Source organism: Mustela nivalis (assembly GCF_964662115.1).
Source record: "Mustela nivalis genome assembly, chromosome: 2".
Classification (NCBI taxonomy): domain Eukaryota; kingdom Metazoa; phylum Chordata; class Mammalia; order Carnivora; family Mustelidae; genus Mustela; species Mustela nivalis.
Window position 1 is genome coordinate 39164940 of NC_139021.1, and position 21232 is coordinate 39186171.

The 21232-nt window shown below is 44.6% G+C and overlaps 1 protein-coding gene and 1 long non-coding RNA gene across 2 annotated transcripts in view; one reads left to right on the forward strand and one right to left on the reverse strand.

Annotated features, from left to right (window-relative positions):
- LOC309860595 overlaps positions 1–21232 on the forward strand; it is a 961417-nt gene that overhangs the window by 241250 nt on the left and 698935 nt on the right. The gene's annotated exons all lie outside the window — the stretch shown is intronic.
- PTDSS1 (phosphatidylserine synthase 1) overlaps positions 1–21232 on the reverse strand; it is a 62009-nt gene that overhangs the window by 15230 nt on the left and 25547 nt on the right. Inside the window, exons 4-9 of the mRNA XM_082722828.1 lie at positions 19851–19975; positions 15896–16054; positions 11906–12057; positions 8740–8881; positions 6715–6827; positions 3665–3730 (exon numbers count right to left, since the gene is read on the reverse strand). Of these exons, the coding sequence (XP_082578954.1) occupies positions 3665–3730; positions 6715–6827; positions 8740–8881; positions 11906–12057; positions 15896–16054; positions 19851–19975 (757 nt within the window). The remainder of the gene's footprint in view (positions 1–3664; positions 3731–6714; positions 6828–8739; positions 8882–11905; positions 12058–15895; positions 16055–19850; positions 19976–21232) is intronic.

Here is a 21232-nt window from a genome sequence, read left to right on the forward strand (position 1 = left end):
TGAAGGGAGAGACAGTGGGGAAGGGAAACTGGCTATGAAGCTACCCTAGCAGTGGGAATGGAGGTGGGTGGACAGGGAAGAAGGTGAGGGATACAGGAGGCTGTGTGGGGGTAGGAGGAAGAAGAGCCTGAAGATGGGGTGTCTGGATGGCTTGGTCAGTTAAGTGTATGCCTTCAGCTCAGGTCATGATCCCAGAGTCCTGGGATTGAGCCCCGCATCACGTTCCCTGCTCTGCGAGAAGCCTTCTTCTCCCTCTCCCACTTTCCCTGCTTGTGCTCCCTTTCTTGCTGTCTCTCTGCCAAACAAATAAATAAAATCTTTAAAAAAGGGGGGATGGGGCGGCTGGAAGAACAAGCACAATTATGAGAAACTGTGGAGTGGAGTGACATGGAATGGGAAGCCAGCAGAGAAAACTGAGAAGGAACAAAAAAGTAGGAGGAAAACCAGGCCAGTCGCTGAAGTTTCAAGATGGCGGACGCTGGGGCAAAGACAGGAGAGCTGCAGATGGAGGAAGGACCTGCTGATTTGGGACCGGCCTTGGCCAGAACAGGTCAGCAGGGCAGCGGAGATGGCAGCTGACTGTCAAACAGTAGCATCTGGGTGACATGGAGCAAAGGGCAGTTCTGACAGTGAGAGGAAAGCTGTGAGTATACAGTGAGTCCTGGAGCCCCCAGGGCCCTGTAGACTCCTACTCAACCCTCCAAGGCCCCACCCTGGAACTTTCTCCAGAAGGAAAAGTGAAGGCTCACGCCTCCAACAGCCAAAGCTTGTTGGATACCTTCCTTCAGGGCCTCGTGATCAGACACCTTTTCTTTATACATCCAGCTACTTTTCTTTTATTTGGAAACTCAGTTATGATGAGGGCTGAGTGGGGAGAAAGACGAAGATAAGGATGGTATAAAGTGCACACGGGCAGTCTGTTCATAGCGGTCTAGCCCTAATGCCCCCACAGAGCGAGAAATGGTGTAATGGGACTTTCTAAAGAGAGAAGGGGCTGGCTTTTTCACACTACCACTTTCCCCTTGGTGGGGTTCCCATTCCGGAGCTGGATGGAGTCCTATCTCTCTGCTGGGCACAGCGTATTTGAGTATAAAAGGTTTAAAAGCTCAGATTTGTGGCATGACTGTGGGAGACCACATTGTAAGTCTGTATTTAGTTACATCAGAATGCAACTAATACAAACTTTTTCTGGGTATACTATTTACAGAAGAAAAAAGTGCTCTCTTCAGGAGAAAAAACTGTGGAATGGTGGGAATGACACCTCAGGTGGTCCTGTTGGCCTCTTCCCCTCCTCTGCCCACCTCCCCCAAAGCCAAATTCCACTGTCACTATAATACGGGGTGCTCCTACTTTGTTCCCCCACATCTTTGCGCTGTGCTAAAGCCTGAAATGACTCTAAAATTAGTGAAAAGGAAGCTATAAAGCAGCCCCTAGTTATTAAAAGAAATGAGACATTTAAACACTTGCTGTTTTTGTTTTTGTTTTTGTGAGAGAGACAGAGCCTGCGCGAGCGAGAGGAGGGGTTAGAGGGGGCGGAGAGAGAATCCTCAAGGTCGCTCCATAATCAGTGCTGAGCCAGATGCAGGGCTGGAGCTCACAACTCCGAGATCATGACCTGAACCGAAATTAAGAGTCAGATGCTTAACGGACGGAGCCACTCAGGCGGCCCGACATTTGCTGTTGTGATGGGGGATGGAAGAACACATGATGAGGGCAGCAGGAGACAGGAGGAGGGATGGGGCAGAAGAGGAGGGATGACGGCCTCCGAGGGGCAAAGCTGCAGAGAGAAGACACAAGGCTCGGGCCCTGCTGTTTCTCCTTCGCCAGCTGATGGGAGGTGGCCCTTGCCAGTGTCCACACGCCCAGGTGGATGGCTGTGTGTGATTGCTGGAGAGCCCGGTGCTATTGTCAGCATGGCCCACTAGTTCTCAAGATTCCTGAGTCCTGACACCACCCTTCTGGAAGCTCTCCATTTTCAAGAAGCATAGTCAATAAGCCCCAGGAGCGCTCCTTTGCCATTTTGCTTCATTTTATTTGGTCCCCGTCAACAAGATGCGACTTTCTTTAGCAGTTGTTTTCTGTCACTCAGGCCCTGCTGATTTTGCCTTTTCTCTCACCACTGGGGATTGTATCTTTTGGTTGCCCGATGAGAAACCAACTTTGCCGTAACACTACCTCTCTCTCAGAGCAGCATCGTCTTTCCCTCAACAGGTAAACAGGGACGGTTGTGTGGAAAATACGTTCGCTAGCAGCAGAGTGAAGACTCTGGCAAGGACTTGCAAATACAAAGAGAAAACCACATGTGGATGGAAGGTTCCCGTAAGTGGTAGAGGAGCTCTGCAGACAAGGAGATGCAAAACCAATGCTTCTTGTCCTCTTGGGGCAGGCCAGGGAGGAGGAGAGCCCACGTCCCTCTTTTACAGGACTCAACAAATGTGCCCTCACGTGGCCTCTGCTCAGTGGATGGTAGTTCTCTCTCCTGTCACGTCACTCAATGGTGGAAAGCTAATCCATGTTATCACCCAGTAAGCTACTCTTAGGGTAGGAAAATCAGTTTATATCACAGATGTATAAGATACAAGGACAACGAGCCTTTGTGCTCTAGGAGGGAGGAAAAGCCTGCCTACAGCTAACTTGAGTAACCCCTCAGACTCTGAAGGATAGCTGGACACACGCATGTGCGAGTGCGTGTGCGCGCACGCGCGCACACACACACACACACACACAGAAAAATGTTCAGAAGGAGTAACAGAAATGTTAACCACAATTATCTTGGTCCGATGACTTTTCTAGATCAACTTTAGCTTCTTCTTTTGCCACTTTTTTATCTATACATATGTACTGTCTTTTTAACTGGGAAAAAGAAAGTTAACTCTGTTTAAAAATCTGTTGAAAGTAGTAATTTCTTCCCTACTATGGGTATTCATTGAATATTTTTTATGCTGCCACACTCAATTTAGAACCTAGACTAGATCTTGGATCTAAGCTGCCTCTGGGACAGAAATGCACACACGGGTTTGCGGGGTGTCTTCGGAACCTCCCCCGCTAAGTGGAAGGATAAACTGTTGGTGATATCTATGCGAAAGAACCGGTTACCTGAGACACTGAAGATGATCTTGCATTTGACACTGCGGGGCTAAACTAGATAGCCTGGGGTCTCGTTCAAATCATTTTTCTTTCTTTCAAGATTTTATTTAATTTCAAGTTAATTAACATAAGGTGTGGGATCAGTTTCAGGTACAGAATTTAGTGATTAATCAGCTGCATGTAACACCCAGTGCTCATTAAAACAAGTGCCTCCTTAATGCCCATCACCCAGCTACCCCTTCCCCCCACCCCCTCCCCTCTAGAAACCCTCAGTTTGTTCCCCATAGTTAAGAATGATGTCTCCCAAGTTCTATGCAGAAAATATCTTTTGATTTCCTGTTTTTCTTAAAAGGCAGTTTGTCTATCATCTTTTCTATGATTATTTTCTATAATATTGTTAACTACAATATTCTAAACTTAAATCAGAAAGGAGAAATGTTGAAAAATGAAAAGGCCTATAAAAACAACAGTTAAGCCTCCACAGGAAAATTGTACCAAGAGACGCTTAATTCAGGGTCAAGAAATAACCAAGGAAACTTAAAGGCTCAGTTTTGAAATATGCACAGAGATTACTCACCCAAACACCCAGCACTGTGTTCCTACACGTTTGCACTGTGTGTCGGTGAGGTAAGCATAGTATTGCCTGAAAGAACAAAGGTGGAATTCATTGAGAGCTTCTGGAAGACCAAGAGGTCAGTATAGAATTAAATCACTTTGACACAGTAAATATAAAAGATATTCTGCCTTGTTCTACATACTCCAGCTGCCTGGTCTACCTCTAGTCAAGGGAATAGGAAGCCGGTGCCTGCTGAAACATTCCTGTAAAAGGTTAGGAGTTCGGTGTGGGTTCGGAAGGAAGAGAGGGTCTGGCATAAAGGGCTAATTATTCTCGAAGGCAGTTTTGATTCGGGGACAGAATGGGTGCTTCAAGTCTCTCTGCATGGAAGTCATTCCAGAGGGTCATGTACACTGTCAGTAATTGTCTCCTCCGGCACTCTCTAGGACAAAGGTTGCTGATTGTAACCCAGGCTGGACACACACACATTTTTGGCTCTGAGAAACTAGAATGGGACCCCAGCTGCGGCTCACTGTTCCCTGAATACGAACGACTTTGAATGCTACTGATGAGATCCGAAAAAAAGAGGCAATGATATGGAGTTGAAAGGCTTAGGCCAGGACTGTCCAGTAGATATATAATACAAGCTACAAGTGTAATTTAAAATCTTCCAGTGGCCATGTTAAAGAAAAAGAAATAGATAACATTCGTTCTAGTAATAGATGTTATTTAATCCAATGTATGGAAAATGGCTATAATGAAGTATTTTATATTATTTTTGCACTAAGTCTACCAAATAAGGTGTGTATTTTCCTCATAGAGCACATTTTAACACAGACAAGTGACATTTCCAGGTGTGGCTATTTAGGACAGCACACGCTTAGACCCTCATAACTATCCCCAAAACTCAATCTATCCCTTTAGAAGCAGCATCTGAAGCAGGAGCTCATCATCTTTTCGGGGTCACAGACTCCTTTGAGGATTTAATGAAACCTATGATAAAGGCACATTAACATACACACACACACAATTTTGCATTAAGCCTCAGGGGATTCGTGGACACCTGGAGGTCATCCACGAACTATCATCTCCTGACCCCAGAGGCCTGAGTGGAGAGTTCTAGTCATAAAGAATCCAGGTCTGCCTCATTACATCTTCATTACCTGATACGCTTTACCGGTTTAGTGACTCTACCCTCCAATGGCATCCAGTCCCCTAGACTGTGCTTTCCACTACCAGATTAAAAGAATGTTCAGTCAAACATTTTCTCAAAGCAAGAGAGTCGAATCAAAAGGTATGAAAATGGGAGATGTGGTCTGTATGTAGGATTTATCTGGAAGCCTATAAGCTTCCTCTCCTTTTAAAGGCCTGGCACTCGCTACGAGCGGCTGTGTTAAGACCCACTAGGAACACCTCCATCTTGCCAAACAGCTTGTCATAGCATCTTCTTGCATAGGAAATGCCTCTGGTTCATAAAAAGCATAGAAAACGTGGCTGATTTTTAAACAACAATAAAAGAATCATGTAGAAATCCATAGGGTTTGGCAAAAATGTTATCCTCTCAAAAACCCTCAAAATACTGGACATTTAGTCTCTGGTTTTTGTTTTGAGTTGTTTAATGATACTGAAATTTCACAATCCATTAGATATGGTTGTGATTCTCTTTTATAAGAGATTTCTTTTCCTTACTTACTGTCTTTGTTGATTATTCCTAATTTTATGAAGGAGCTGCTGCTAATCTTTCTTGAAGATTATTGTGAGCCTCAAATGAAATTAAATTTTAAATGAGAGATGGAGTTTCCAAGCCACAAAGGGAAAATAGCATATTTACAAGACAAGTACTTCAGTGGGCCACTGGTCTGTGACACGTCAGAACATCGCCTGCCTACCAATTGCTGGTTTCTCATTCGGTTCACAATGAATGCCCGAGATGGAATTCTGGGCCCTTAATTCTGCAGGACTCAGTTGTATCTTACTTGGTTTGCTCAATCCAGGATCTGGGGGGAACTATATATAGATAGATGTAGATATATAAATATCTATACAGATATATAGCATATATAATTTTTTAAGTATTTAAAAATAAAATATTTTCATATTAAATATATATAAATTAAATATACAAAATATGTAAATAAAAAACAAAAATATTTAACTAAATGTTTATAATGATTATATATAATCTGTATCTATATCTATATGCATTTGCTTCCTTTTTGTACTAATTAACGAGGAACAGAAGAGGTGCTGGACAGAGTAAGGAGGTTTGTTGGACTGAAGAGAACACCCACTCTTCTTGGTAAGTGAGGCCCTCCGCTTGTGTAGTTTGCATGCATACTGAAAATGGGGAATTAAGTTATCCCACAGCTTCTGGAAAACTAACACTTATAATTGCTTAGTTTATATTTGAATCGACTGCACAGATCTCTTTGGTGTTCTTACTGCTCAATGCCAGTGCTCCAACGATAACTGTAAAACCCAAATACCATTAGCTCTAAGTAGAAGAATGAAACAGAGGAAACAAGGTCTGTCTGATATTCACGGGGATCAGTCTATACGGGGGGCAGTTTCCAAAGAATGCCTCACCTCTGGGGCCCTACCTGAATTGGGGAAACAACAGCATGAACATCCAAGCTTATCTGAGTTGTCCTGGAGGACGACAGAAAGGACACTGCTAGACGGAAATTAACTGCTCTAAAAGAGCGAGTAAAGTATCATTCTAAAGTAACGTCACTTATGACTTCTGATCAACCATGAAAACTTTCATATTTTTTGATCACCTCCTTTTAGAAAAAAACTTTTTTTTTTTTTAAATTCAAAAATCTTCAAGGGGGTTAGAAAAGAAACAGCAGTGGAGGACGCTAAAAAGGTTTGAAGATAATGGTGTGTGTGGTGTTCTCACTTCATGTGACTGAGGTCTGAGAGCAAAACATTTTCTTCAGATCCAAATGTATATTTCTTTAATATTTTCATGGAAAATCTGCTCATTTACATGACTTTCCTTATGCTGAACAGGAGAATACACAGCAGGCTAACGTGCTCAAATGACAGTCACGCTTGTATAGAATTACCTCACTGTGGGAGCCGTGATGCCACCAATAAAGAGAATTCTACACCAACTTAATGGATGACTGGCTTGGAACACAAAGATATGTTTCAAGAAGAAGGTATTCAACTCAGTTAGCTGAAAAAGAAGGAAGCATTAGTCAACCTGATACTGTATGCTTAGTCATAATAATATATTCCTCATGACAGATGTTCTAAAAAAAAAATAATTAGTATGCTCAAAGCATTTTCAGAAAATAGAGGGTGTCTTCGAAGTCACTAGTGGAATAGTTGCTACTTTTAAACTAAGTAACATCCAGTACAATATTGACACCAACCAACCAGGGTTTACGGGAGAGGTGCTGGGGTCGGGGAAGGGGTACATGGTGGCATCGGCTATCTGTCATGTTTCCTGGGACGTGGCTGTCACTTGGGTCATGCGAGTAATGTGCTGGAAGAGTCAGGAGAGAGATGCTTTGAGAACAGCGGTATCATGAAGACAAGTATCTGCCATGGAACACTTACGCAGTCTTACAGAAACCAGGCCGGGTCTAAGAGATGTAGGACTGTAGCAAAGTGAGCTATTTAATCGCCAAAAGAAACTTGAGAATGAGACGTGACTGGGAACGCATCTAGCATGTGCCTCGGCCAAAGGCAGCTCTTAAAGGTGGGTGTGAGGAACTGGTTCAAGGTTTCATCTGTCGGCCATGGTCCTCTTCCATGAGGTTAGCATCCCAGGGCAGCTCATCACATGAGGCAGCACGGGAGTGTGTTCCCCGCCAAGCCCGCCTCCTGCATTTCCCGTCCAGACTAAGCAAGGAGCGGAGATCAGGGAGGGTCACCACTTGGAAAACCCACGGATCACCAGGTTCATTTCAGTGACCTAAGACATTGTGTCTTTTCCCATAGCACTGATTTCAAGGGTATAAAATTTAAAAAACGGTCCACTAGTTAACACCACACGTGGAAAGCTGGCCACAGCTCGGTGCTCACGCTCACGGGAGACCTGGGCTCCATGGAGCATGGCCCTTCTAGAAGCACAGCTGGCTATCTCTCCCAGACAAATCAAAGCTCCTCTTCAGTTCTTGGATTAAAGGAAAACCTATACCGTCTTAGATATTACTCTCATGAGGTAAACTTAATCCCCATCCATTTAAACTCCCATTTTTACACATGCGGATTCCCCAAACTATGGTGACAATTTTAAACATTCACATACACTTCTGTTTCTCGAGAAAATCCATTTACTGAGATGAACATTAGTATTTTCCACGTGTGGGCCAGGACCGTAGTCTTAAAGGTGACCCAAGCTTATTTTTTCTTATGCGGGGTGTATTCCTTGCAGGTGTTCAAAATACAGAATCTTCCAAAAGACTCTTCAGGCAAAAGCCAGTCTCCCGAAGTTGTAAAATAATTAACCTGGGGATGGGAGGATCAACACAAGAGGCTATCTCTAGAAGACAGAGATGTTTGGTCATCCTTTTCCAAGACCCTCAGCTGTCTGAATCACTTCAGTCACGTAGGACGGCATTCTCCTGGAGGACGCAGGTCCCCAAAGAGCGCCAGCGCCCCACCCATGGTGGAGGGCTTCTTTTCTCAGCTCTCTACAAATCTCGGAGAGTGGTAACAGCTGAGGCATGACTCTAAAAATCAAACATTAAACCTAGAGCATAAGAAAAAGCCTTCGCATTTGTTCCTCTGGTCCTGAAAAATGATCGCTCTGAAAAGCTATCCAATGCCTAACTCCGTGGGTGACAGATGCTGACCAGAAGCTTCTTTCGGGGAATTTTAAGCTGTTTCTAATTTGCAATTCAAAGAAAGATACTTGAAAATGTCTTCCCCAGGAAGTAAGACCTTAGGCGTGATAACACTGTTCCATTTAATTATTTTATATGTCAGCTGCAGAATCTTCTATCTTCCGAACCAGCCAGCTGCTAAGCAGTGTCAACTAGCATTAACTCTAAATTTCTGGGCGGTTCTTATTTTGCTTTTGTTCCCACCACCCCCTTCCCTCCCCACCCCCGCCGAATTCTGGGCATCCGAAAAAATACCTGCCAGATGATCATGAAAAGGTATATTCCAGCCACTCTCTGAAAAGATGACTTGGGGTCAAACCATCGAACGTAGGTCCAGCTAGCAGGAGTGAACTGGAGCACAGCTCTTTTAATTTTCCCGGTGGTGGTGTGGATGTCTCTGTAAGGAAGAGAATGGCCCCAGTGAAAATCCGGAGAGATAAAGAAGGGGAAGAAGAAAAAACAAAAAGACAAGGAAAAAAAACCCCCCAAAACAAAATCTGCACTGACAATTTTACACACATGCTCAGAACAAAAAGAATCCTTTCTAGTCGAACCGTCTTTCCCACAAGGATCTCTCTACTCATACGACGGGTGGAGAGCTGTAAACTCGACGGGCCATTTCAGTGATGACAGGCACAGGGCAGAGGTCAGGTCACTGCAGAGCCAGGAGAGGCTTTCCCTTGTGAATGTGTGACAAAAGAGCCCGAGACATCAACGACAACCACCTGGAACCAAGCCAGGGAGAATGAGGGTGCTGGCGAGGATATGCTCCCACCCGCTGTGCATCTCCCAAGTCAGGGCATTTTAGTCAAAGAGAGAACATGCTGCAGACTTTGAGGTCACCCACGCTGTTTCTTCATCTAAGATAAGTGAACACTTGGGGATGACACACAGTGATTTTTAACCTTCCTTAGTTTTAATCCTAGAAATCACTCAGTTAAAAATGTCATACTCCCATGAAAGAAAAGGTCAGGCCTTTTATTCTTATGGGGAAAAAGGGAGGGTTTTTTCCTTCCTTCATTCATCTAACCCATCAACAAGCATGTATTGAGAAGATCTCAGGACACCTGAGTGGCTCAGTGGGTTAAGCATCTGCCTTCAGCTCAGGTCATGACCTCAGGGTCCTGGGACTAAGCCCGGCTCCCTGCTCAGTGGGGAGCCTGCTTCTCCCTCTGCCTGCTGTTCCCCCTGCTTGTGCCCCCTCTCTCTCTGACAAATAAATAAATAAAATCTAAAAAAAAAAAAAGAAAGAGAAAGAAAATCTCACAGCAAAAAGATTTGAGGCACAAGAGCAACAACAACAAAAAAAACAAGAGATTATCCAAAAATAAACAAAAATTATGAAGGAACTATATTTTTAAAAAATAGCCAATTATATGGAAAGAGGAAGAGGAATCTGGGAATAAAGAGAGTGACACAGTGGAATTTAGTATTGGAATGTTTAACACAGATCTTCCTCAATTTATGATGGGATCCCATCCTGATAGTCCCGACATAAATTGCAAATATCATACAATGACAATGCATTTAGTACACCTCACCAAACATCATAGTTTAGTTCAACCCACCTTAAACTTGCTCTGAACACTTACAGTTGTCTATGGAGGTTGGGCAAAATCTTCTAACAAAGCCTCTTTGATAACGAAGTGTTGAGTATCTCATGTAACTTATGGGAATACTGCACTGAAAGTGAAAAACCCCTCTGGGGGCAGAGGGGTTGTGACTATACTGGTCATTTACACTCATGATCACGTGGCTGGCCAGGAGCTACACGGCCACTGCCCAGCATCGCAGGACAGGGTCCTACGTCCATCCCTAGCCTGGGAAAAGATCTAAATTCAAAACTCAAAGTATGATTTTCTACTAAATGCGTATCACTTTCACACTATTGCAAAGTCAAAAAATCATGAAGTCAAACCATCACCGTAAGTCAGGATTGTCTGTAAACAGGCAAATTCAACTTTATATTCATTTACATATTTGATGTAACATAAAAAATAACTAGTGGGATTTCCGCTTATGGGTTGGTCTTATGTTTTGGTCAAGTGACAAAATGACTCTCACGTTGAATCGGAAGCAAAAATATATGAAAAGGGGGAAGTGTATGGCAGTAAGAGCCCGTCGTAAATTCAGACTCCATGGCTGACAACCTGTGTGTCCTTTGGCAAAATACTAAACCTAGTTCTCACTGCTGCAATCCCTAGTATTGAGGTCAGGCTCAAATGAGCTACTGCTTAGAAAGCTTGCTTACACCAACATCTGGCACAGCTACGGTTTTTGCTCTGCTACACATGGTCTTAACTATATTAAAAAGTGTGTTATCAAGTCAGCACCCATGAAATTCAGTATCACACATTTCTATGTGTGATAACATTCAGAAAGGATTAAAGGTAAAATTCAAAGGAACACTAAAATGGGCACATACATATATTAGTGAACACGGGTGAGAATATAAAAGGGTGTAAATAAATTTATTTACAGGAAAAAAATAAAAAATGTACATACAGATGTATGTTCAAGAACGTCTCCTCTAGCTTTCTTCATGAAACTGAAAACTTTGAAACAACTAAATGACCACAGAAGAGAACAGGTTAAATACCTCATGATTTATTCATAGGTTGAGATATGAAGAAGCCCTTAAAATCATGGTTTAGGAGACTAATGATGTGGGAAAATGCTCATGTTTTGTTTGATAAATAAATGAAGGTGTAAACACAGTAAAAACAACCACTTTCATGATCATTACTGAGGTTCTCTCCCTCCTTGTCAGCGGCACAGTTCCTGTGACTATCAAACTGAGGAGCGAGTTCAGAGGAGTAGGACGAACAATGAAGGAGGTGGGCCAGGCACAGAGGAGGGATGTGCGATGTGAATCAGAGTCAGAGACAACCACCTGGAGAGGTATCGAGGGAGCTGAGGCAGGCAAGGAGAGGGCCCGTGACCCTGGCACATGGGGACAAGGGCCAAACCCAAGTCCAGAGGCACACGTGCTCAGGCTCAGAACCTCGGGTGCCCCAGAGGGTGTGGAGAAAAGAAGACCTGCCCAGCCCCCCTGGTGCATTTCATCCTAAAGACCACGAGAAGACATCACAGAGGAAAGACAGGATGAATGTGACGTTCTCAAAAAGATCGCTCGGAATGGGTAACTGGGGAATGGGGGACTAACTGACCCAGCGACAGCAGGGTGAATGCAGGCTGAGGTACAAGCATAAAAATAAAATGGATGTGAGAAGATCATAAATGAATCAGCATTTTCTGGATGAATGCCTGAAATGAGGTCTATAATCACTCGTGAGTTGCAATTACTAATGTGTCATTAATTTCTTATCATCCAAGACCACACTGAAGTTGTGTGCTTCTCACGTGGTGCAGGATGCATTGTGAAACCCTGTGACTCACGTCCAGAAAGAAGGCCACTCACTTGAAGCTGGCCCAGTGGTAGGTCCTCATCTCTAGGAAGCGGCAGACGACCATGCCCAGCCAGATGCCGCCGCCGTTGCAGAGCAGGATGTCCAAGATGACCTGATCCCACCAGCACTCGGCGAAATTGGGCAGCAGGTGCATGAAGAACAGCTGAGAAACACAAGAGGCCACGGTTTTAAAAACAAAACTGCATCTGAGGGTTTTGAAGGGGCGGGGGGTGGGAGGATGGGGGATCCAGGTGGTGGGTATTGGAGAGGGCACAGGTTGCATGGAGCACTGGGTGTGGTGCAAAAATAATGAATACTGTTATGCTGAAAAAATTAAAAATTAAAACAAAAAACAAAAAACAAAACAAAACAAAACAAAACTGCAGAGCGAGAGATTTCTTAGGAGTAACATATTCTGTCAGGGAGGGTTGTTGACGAGTCAGGTTTTCCTAGTGTATGAACAGAATAAATAGGAACAAGGTCTGTGATCAGGTTTGTGTTTTACACTGTGGACGCTCTATGAATATCAAGAACCAAACAGGTTTTTGTTTTTTTGCTTGTTTGTTTGTTTTTAAACATAAGGCTTTAAAGAAATGTAACTGCTCCAGAAAAAATACTACTGATGAATGACTTTGGCTAAGGACAACGAGACAAGGATCTAGGAAGGGAGGAGGAAAGTCTTCGTACCTGCCAACAGAGTGCTGGCAGAATCCTCAAAATTTGCAACTTGAGAGTTAAAGCCGCACATTTTAGATATATCCCATAAATATTTAGGTAAGGAAGCAAGGAAACTGCAAAAGTAGAAAGTTCAGGTTTTGATGACATCTTTTAGGAAACCAAAAGCTTAATGGGAAACATTTTGATAACCGACTCACAATCATGACCTTGTTAAGTGTTTCTGATGTGCCAAGTGGGGAGGCAAAGTGAAGTCAAGATTCTTGCTCTCAAGAGCAGGAGTCAGACACTTATCCAGAACCACAAAATAAGGTAGGCTGTAGCAAATGTTTCCGTGGCGACATAAATGGAGCATGGTGGGGACAAAAGGGGGGTTCCTCCTGATGGATGGCACCCGGAGCACGACGTACTGGACTGGCACTGTTAAGGACAGGAAAGACTGGTTTCAAGAGAAGGAGATGAAGACTGAGGACATTCCAGAAAGGGGGAACACCAGGATGGGGGAGGTGGGGGGAGAAATCACCTATGAAAATAGTTTTGTCCAAAACAAAGAGTGGGTCTGCCGTGTCCAGAGCAGCCCACCCTGCTGCGTGAAGGCCCATTTTAAGAAGGTCTGAGATGACAAAGACAGCACCTGGGCATTTCTGGAGCATTTCAGAGACTGTAAACAGTGCAAGTATCTGAGGAGTCTGCCTGCTTAGCATACCGGCCAGTGAGGAGACGAAGTGCAGCTGCTGCGTACAAAGGCAGCGGGCTGTGTCCCTCCCTGAGGCGAGCCAGGAACAGCCCCTGACGTGTGATCCCAGGTTCCCAGCCACGAGAGGTAGCACTAGCTGTCCCTTTCGACAGGGAAGAGAGACATGTCAACAGAAGTCGATGACACATATTTGCTGACAGGAGGCCACGCAGGGGACCAGGATGTGGAGGACAGGCTTCGTCCTCAAGAGCTTTCCTAGAAAGTGCCAGATCCTGGGGGTGAGGTGGCCGTCCAGAGGAAAGACTGGAGTTCAGGGAGGGGGACACAGGAAAACAGAAAGAACAAGGGCTGCCCATCCAGAGTGGAACACATCCGGAACCCAATCCGGGCTCACCTAATGAAGCAAGGTGCTGGGCTCTGGTCCCCTCGTCTGTCCAGACCTGAGTGGAGGAGCTAGAGAGGACTCACTTCATTCATTCCCTCACTAGGAATCTGGGAAGCAACTACCACTTGTGAGACACGGTACCTGGGACTATGCAGACACGGGCCCTGCCCTCTCGAGGCCCAACACCTGGCAGCAAAGAGACACTATAAGCATCTAAAATACAATGAGTGTTTCAAAGAAGGGCCAGGCGCTCCATTTCTAGGTGTACAAACGTGGAGCACAGCCAGCACAGGGAGCTGGAAAAGGAGGGAAGAACCTGCAGCTGTGCTCTGGGGTAGAAAAGACATGGAATCTTTGACACGAAGAAAGCAAAGATGGCTGCCATACAGACAGAAGCGTGGGAGGGTCTTCAGCAGCCGGGGTAGGTGGGCCGCCACAGGTTAATATCCGGCCTTACAGGCTGGTCCAGAAGTTTGAATTCTGGACAACCACTAAAGGGTTTTTAGTCGGAAAAGAACATAACCAGATCGAGAGGCGAAAAAGATCGCTTTGGGAGGAGACAAAGAAGGGAGGAGGGGAGTGGTTCATCCGGGAGAGGACAGGAGGTTAGAGACAGGTCGAGCAGTGGCATGAAAGACTTCGACGAAGCAGCTCTGCTAACGAGAGCGGAGAGGACCCTGAGGAGCAGGGCAGGAAGGCATGGGGCCATCTGTAGTGTGAGGGAGGAGAAGGAGTCAGGTCAAGAACGGCCCAGGGCCTGGCCCAGGGTCCCACAGCGGAGAGGTCAGGAAGATGCTTGGAATTCCGAGGGGAACGTGGTGGGAGAGCAGGAACGTGGGCGGCGCACCTGGAATCAAGCACAGCTGGAGTCCGCTCCTGGCTCACCTCGTGAGGCAAGGCTCTGGTCCCTTCGTCTGTCTACCAGGTATAGACACTGCCTTTTCAGTTTATGGTAACGATTTAGGATAACGCATACAGAGGGCTGGGTACTACTGTGGGTTGTGTCCCCTCAAAACCCATACGTTGAGCCCCTAACCTCATTCTTCATGACATGAATTCAATTTGGAAAGAGAGTTGCTGCAGAGGTCATTAGTAAAGATGAGGTCATCCTGGAATGGGAAGGCTTCTAATCCAGTGTGATTGGTGTCCTTGCAAAAAGAACGCCACATGAATGGAAACAGGGAAAGCCCCACTTGGAGGTGAAGGCAGAGATCACGGTGATGCATGTACAAGCCAAGAAATGCAGAAGATGGCCAGCAAGCCATTAGAAGTTGAGAGGCCTGCAGCAGATTCTCCTTCACAGCCCTCAAAGGACACCAATCCTGCCAATACCGAGAACTCAGATGTCTAGCCTCTGCGGCTATAAGAAGCACATTAACAGAAGCCTGATGCGACTGGCATGCTTCCCTAAGTTAGGGTCAAGACAACAGCTGGCATCCAGAAAGATACTGTACACATGGCCAAATTTTACTCCCCAGGAGTGATCAACTAAGAATAAAATCATAGCTGAATGATAAATGAGTAAATCCCCTAAATTTCATTTTCCTAATAGTTTTTCAAGACTATGTCTCTTTCAGGAGCACCTGGGTGGTTCAGTCAGTTAAGCATCTGCCTTTGGCTCAGGTTATGGTCCCGGGTCCTGGGATCCAGCCCCACATCGGGCTCTCTGCTCAGCGGGAAGTCTCCTTCTCCACCCTCTGTCTGCTGCTACCCCATCTGTGTTCTCGCTGTCAAACAAATAAATAAAATCTTAAAAAAAAAACAAAAAGACTCTCTCTCATTCATTAAATGAGACAAACCTGACTACTGAGATATCAGAACTATATTAGGAACCGTTTTTTCAGCTACAAAATATCCTGGAGGCTCCTATAATTCCCAAACACCGAAATTCTATTTATCTCAAACTGGAAACTCGCTGGTGGGTAACCTACCTATTTATTTCTAAATAGATCTCCTTACCTTGTATTTATCACAAATTACCTTGTATTTGTCTCACTGGGGGGTTTTACTTCATTCTTTTTGCTTCATTTTATTTGTTTCTCTTTAAGAATTGTGAGGCAAGAGACACATTTTAAGTTAAGGAGGAATTTGTGCCCTGCCCCCCACCAAAGGTATAAAGTATTCCTAGGGGATCGTTTAAACACAGTTTGTAGCAAGAGGCAGAGAAAGGATGAACTATTATGCCTGTTAATGGACAGACTGCCTTCCTCCTACAGGTAAACAATGATCCCAGCCCCTTCTTACCTCGGTTAGCTCCCAGGTAATACTGATTGTCCAGCAGAGACCATAACTACGGATCAACAAGGCCTTCATGGCCCAGCCCCAGAAATGTCCAAACGCAAATATATCAAAATGGCTGATAATCCTCTCCCAGGTGATGACGTGGCAGTTGACAGCATACTCCTGTTCAAAATAAAAACGGAAATAATGAATGGATACTCTCACAATCAACCTCCTTCCAGGATCCTGACAATAAATGAAAAGAACCGATATGACCTTGACAACTAATACCGAAAGCTTTAATAGTGGAACACCCTTTAGGAAAAATGGACAAATATTAAAGTTTATGAATCAGAATTGCTTTGCTCTGAATTATAGAAGTTTGATTAAAATGGGAAGTAAAATAATTCCACAAAGGCTTATAGCCCATCTTAAAGAAGTGGAATCACCAGCCCAGGTCACCTGACTATAGGGCAGCTATCTTAAAGCCAGTGATAAGAACGTAAATAGAATCCCAATTAATAAAGAATTAAGTAGAATCCCAATAAGTTTATAAATTTAAAGACACATCTAAATATCATGTAGAGAAGGAATCAGAATAGAAATGTAAATGGCAATGAAAATACTATGTATCAGAATGATGTGATGAAGCTAAGTAGAACTCAGAGGAAAACCTAAAGCCTTAAATATTTAGGTCAGAAAAGAGGAAAAGCTGAAGGATCCAATTTCAGAAATTAGAAGGAAACAGAATAAACGTCCCATCTCCAAATGTTACACAATGCTACACAATTTCAATATTTAAAAATGACAAAGTTGGGCATCTGGGTGCCTCAGTTGGTTGAGCGTCTGCCTTCAGCTCAGGTCATGATCCCAGGGTCCTGGGATTGAGCTCCCTGCTCATCTGGCTCCTTGCTCATCAGGAAGCCTGCTTCTCCCTCTGCCTGCTGCTCCCCCTGCTTGTGATCTCTCTCTCTCTCAAACAAATAAAACCTTTTAAATTTTAGATCACCATCCTTATATTTTGGTATTTATTAAGAAAGTAATTATCATATGACAATATAATATTTCTAGGGACCTCTACATCTGACATTCTTTCTTCTCAAAACTAATCTGACAAGACGGAGTAAGATTTGGAAAACAGCTACCTCTTATCAGGCAGCTGAAAGTATTTTTATAAAGTATTAATATTTTTAAATTCTAGAAATGATGTCTCCTAAGGGAGCAGAAGAGGAACTTGGTATTCCTTTCTCTCTTCCAAAACCTGCCACCATCAGGTTTCCGAAGCCTTTATTGGATCCATCTAGTACGTTTCGGTCTGTAAAGCTGAAAGGGCGATTTTAAAACCTGCATTTTTTTTTCAGAAACGTTATGACAGGATATTGCAATGTGTAAGTGGGAAGAGTGGAGAAAAGAGGAAAGGATCCAGCAGGGAGAAGTCAAGATGAGACTTAGAACCAACAACAAACTGCACTGTACTATGAGGAAAAGTCTCCTCCTGAGTCTGGAACCACATACCCCTGTTGCAGGCATCACAGACCCTGAGGCTGAAGCAGCCCCACCAGCAAGTCAGGCAAGAGCCGCAAGGCCCCGTTAACCCCATAATCCTCAGCCACCCTATCCTCTTCTTTACACTGGACACGCTGCACAGGGTCAGAAGAGAGGGCTGAGTTCTGTTTTTCCGAACGCTGCGCTTCAGGTCATTGTAGGCTAAAGATGACCTTGGAGGCCCTTCTAACTCTCCGTGAGAATATTTCAGGTTTCAACACACGCAAAGGCCCTTCGAAAGTCACAAAGAGCTGACTACAACTCAGCATTATAATCATTAATGCACAGGTTTGCCATCTGCCAATGGTCACGCCAGGAAGACCTCGAGGTCCTGGTCGTGGGAGGGATGCAGGACACTGCAGTGAAATGCTGCTAGGGAGCCGGATGTGGGCACAACTCTGGGCAGCAAGGGGAAAGGGGCATTAAAAGAGGGCATCCCGGAGCCCGAGGGGCAAGGCGGGGAAGGTGCGCGCGCAAGTGAACAGCCGGTAAAGACAGATTGTGCCCACCTCCCAAGCGGTCACGGGGCTGATCCTGGCAGTCCCATAATCTCCCTCGCTTGCCCACCACTTAATCAAATACCAAGTCCTATTCATTTTGCAGGTCGGGTTGCTCGGTGATATACTCCCTGTTGCTCAAAAACCCAAGAAAATGGTGGGGGAAAATATCATACCTAGAATACCTTTCTCCTGATCTCTGTTTCACAAGGCTTCTTTGAGTGTCAAAGCACTGTCATTATTATAACTGTGTACTTCAGGCATCGTCCAGAGGAAAAGAAGAGGTCCTAAAGTCAGAGGGATCTCACCAGCTTTGTGCTTTGAATGATATTCATCCATTTTTAATTCCCATTTCCTCCTTGACAAAATGGGGGATATTAATGCCTGGCACGCACGTGTGAGGCTTACACAGAATATATGTAAGTGCCTGGAAGAACAGCCAACCCCCAGTTGGTAACTGCCACCACCCTCACCACACCTCTCACGTCGCTGTCATCATCAGTAGATGCTCCAAGTCAGCCCACGCCACTCTGTTCCCTCAAGTAGGAAACCTCCAGATTTTTCTTACTGAGACTTTTGAATAATCTTTGGCATTCTTATTTCTACCTGTAGCATGTCCTTTATAAAAGTTAAAGTGTTGAAACACCAATGAAGAAGGAGCTGACCAATCTCAAATCCAGTAGAACAATCACTTCTTGGACCTTTTATTGGGTCCCTCTGTATTGTTTCTTTCTTTCTTTCTTTTTTTAAGATTTTATTCATTTATGGGACACCTGGGTGGCTCAGTGGGTTAAAGCCTCTGTCTTCCGCTCAGGTCATGATCCCAGGGTCCTGGGATGGAGCCCTGCATCGGGCTCTCTGCTCAGCAGGGAGCCTGCCTCCCTTCCTCTCTCTGCCTGCCTCTCTGTCTACTTGTGATCTCTGTCAAATAAATAAATAAAATCTTTAAAAAAAATTTTTATTCATTTATTTTTAGAGAGAGAAAGGGAGAGGCAGAACATGAGCGGAGGGGAGTGGCAGATAGAGAGAGAGAAGGAGAAGCAGACTCCCCACCGAGCAGGAAGCGCAACATGTGGCTTAATCCCAGGACCATGGGATCATGACCTGAGCCAAAGGCAGATGCTTAACCAACTGAGCCACCCAGGTACCCCTTTCTACTCTTTCTTATGGAATGTCCTGCCTGTGGCCCAGAAGCTTGCTCTCCTTTTCTGAGCATTACTAGGTTTTTCCTTCAGTCTGTACCAAATGTCAGGTATTATTTAAGAAAAGTAAAATTACAAAGGAAAGAAACAGCATTAGAGTATAAAATAGTCTCTTCCCTAAAAACTGAAGTACAGAGTAGTTTTACCCAAGAATAAAATTATTTTTGTGGGTTAAAAAAAAATAATGAACGAAGTGGCCTGGGTCATTCACATTGGCCCCTTTATAGTGAAGGATCATGACTTTGAGGCCAGATTGGGAAGCAGAGGGTTGAGGGTCACACTGCTAGAGGGCAGCCACCCCCATCACTGAGGACCTGCTGTGTGCAAAGCACCAACCTAGGCCTTGGAGATAAGGTTACTCTGTTTTGCTTACAATAAAACTCCCCAAATAAGTACTACTATTTCACTTTACAAAGAAAGGGATAGGCTAGCTAATAAGTACATTGCCCAAGATCATACAGCTAACAAGTGACAGAGGCAGAATTCACACCCAAGGCTGGCTGACAACCGGTCGCCCTCTTCCCACCATCCCCTTTTGCTCCAAGAGGGCATATCAGTTCCCCAGACTCTATCACTCATGGAAACCACACACCTCACCTTCCCAGAGACCTGGCTTTTATGTTATCTACATGGGAAATAAGCGAAAATAACAATTTGGAACTTCACGTTAGTGAAGCTGTCTCTCATACCCATGAGTCTACTGATTTCTCTGAGAGACCACTGACAAGTCCATACCATGACGTCGGCTTCCCTTGTGGCATATCGAAGATTTGGATCCAGCCAGTACATCAGGGATTTAACCTGATCGAAGTTCAGGAAGAGGAGGAACACCAGGAACAGGAAGTAGAGCACACTGAGTCCTGAGGGAAACAGAAACATTCTCACATTTAGGAGAGATCTGGGGGTCAGACGCACAACACATGTTAGACTCAAGTCAGACATGGATATTGCACTGTCTGTCGCTTCCTTTGATGAAGGAGTCCGATACGCAGTCCTAACTCACACTGAGAGGGCCACTAACACTGTCTGAGAAAACGAGGCTCGAATGGAGTCTCGAAGGACCGGCAACATTCAGCAGAGACAAGTGTGAAGGGGCCAGAGGTGGCCCAGGGCCACACATCCACGTCTCAGATTCCACGTCAGCCCTGTGGGCATTATATTTCCGTTGCATCGCCTCATAATTGGCATCCTAAAAATCACCCCACACCGTTTAAAAATAAAGTCAATTGGCTGAAAACAAAACAAAACAAAAAAACACAATCGTCTGTTTTTAAAATAGCAAAAGCCTTTTGGAAAGGTTTGGAAACCAACCACTGGTGACTCTACCACTACTCTTTCTCTCGAACCTGCTAGAATTAAAACACTGGTGCAGGTCACCTAGACACTATGGTACAAATGACCTTGGACCACAGCACTCTGTGGGAACTTGGCTCAGTGCTAATCTCCCATGAGCTGTTCCAGAGGAAACAACGTCCATGGCTGGAATGAAATCCTCTGGAATACCAACAGCACCAATCTATCCAAAAGAGCCCCTCCCAGTCCTCAGGGAGCTCAGGGGTCTTGTGCACCGCAGGGTGGACCTGGTTGTACACCCTAGGGCCACAGGGCCACATGTTTTGTTAGTCTAAGGACCTCCTCACGTTTATTATCAGCTGCTTTTATACATTTTCATCTCACATGTCCCCACTACAACTTTTTATTATAATCCTTTCAAAATAATTATTTTAAGACAGGAAGAAACCATCTGTGTGGAGCAGGCTTCCGGATTTCATGGCTGAGCTTCAAAGTCCGCAAAACTCCAGAAATAATATGCACAAATGTGTGTGTGCACGTGCGTGTGCACTAAGAAAGAGTTAGTTCTCATCAGATGCTCAAAGGGCTCCGTGATCCCCAAGAGATCTCAAGTAAAATCAGCTGCTAATGACCAATAATGGATCATTTGAAATAGGAAAATCTCAAATGTAGCCAACTGGCCGAAAATAACTCATAATTTCAAGCAGCAACATTAAGTCCATGATATGTAAGTATGATGCAACCAGGACAATCTATTTAAAAATGGAAACAAGGGGCACCTGGGTGGCTCAGAGGGTTAAGCCTCTGTCTTTGGCTCAGGTCAT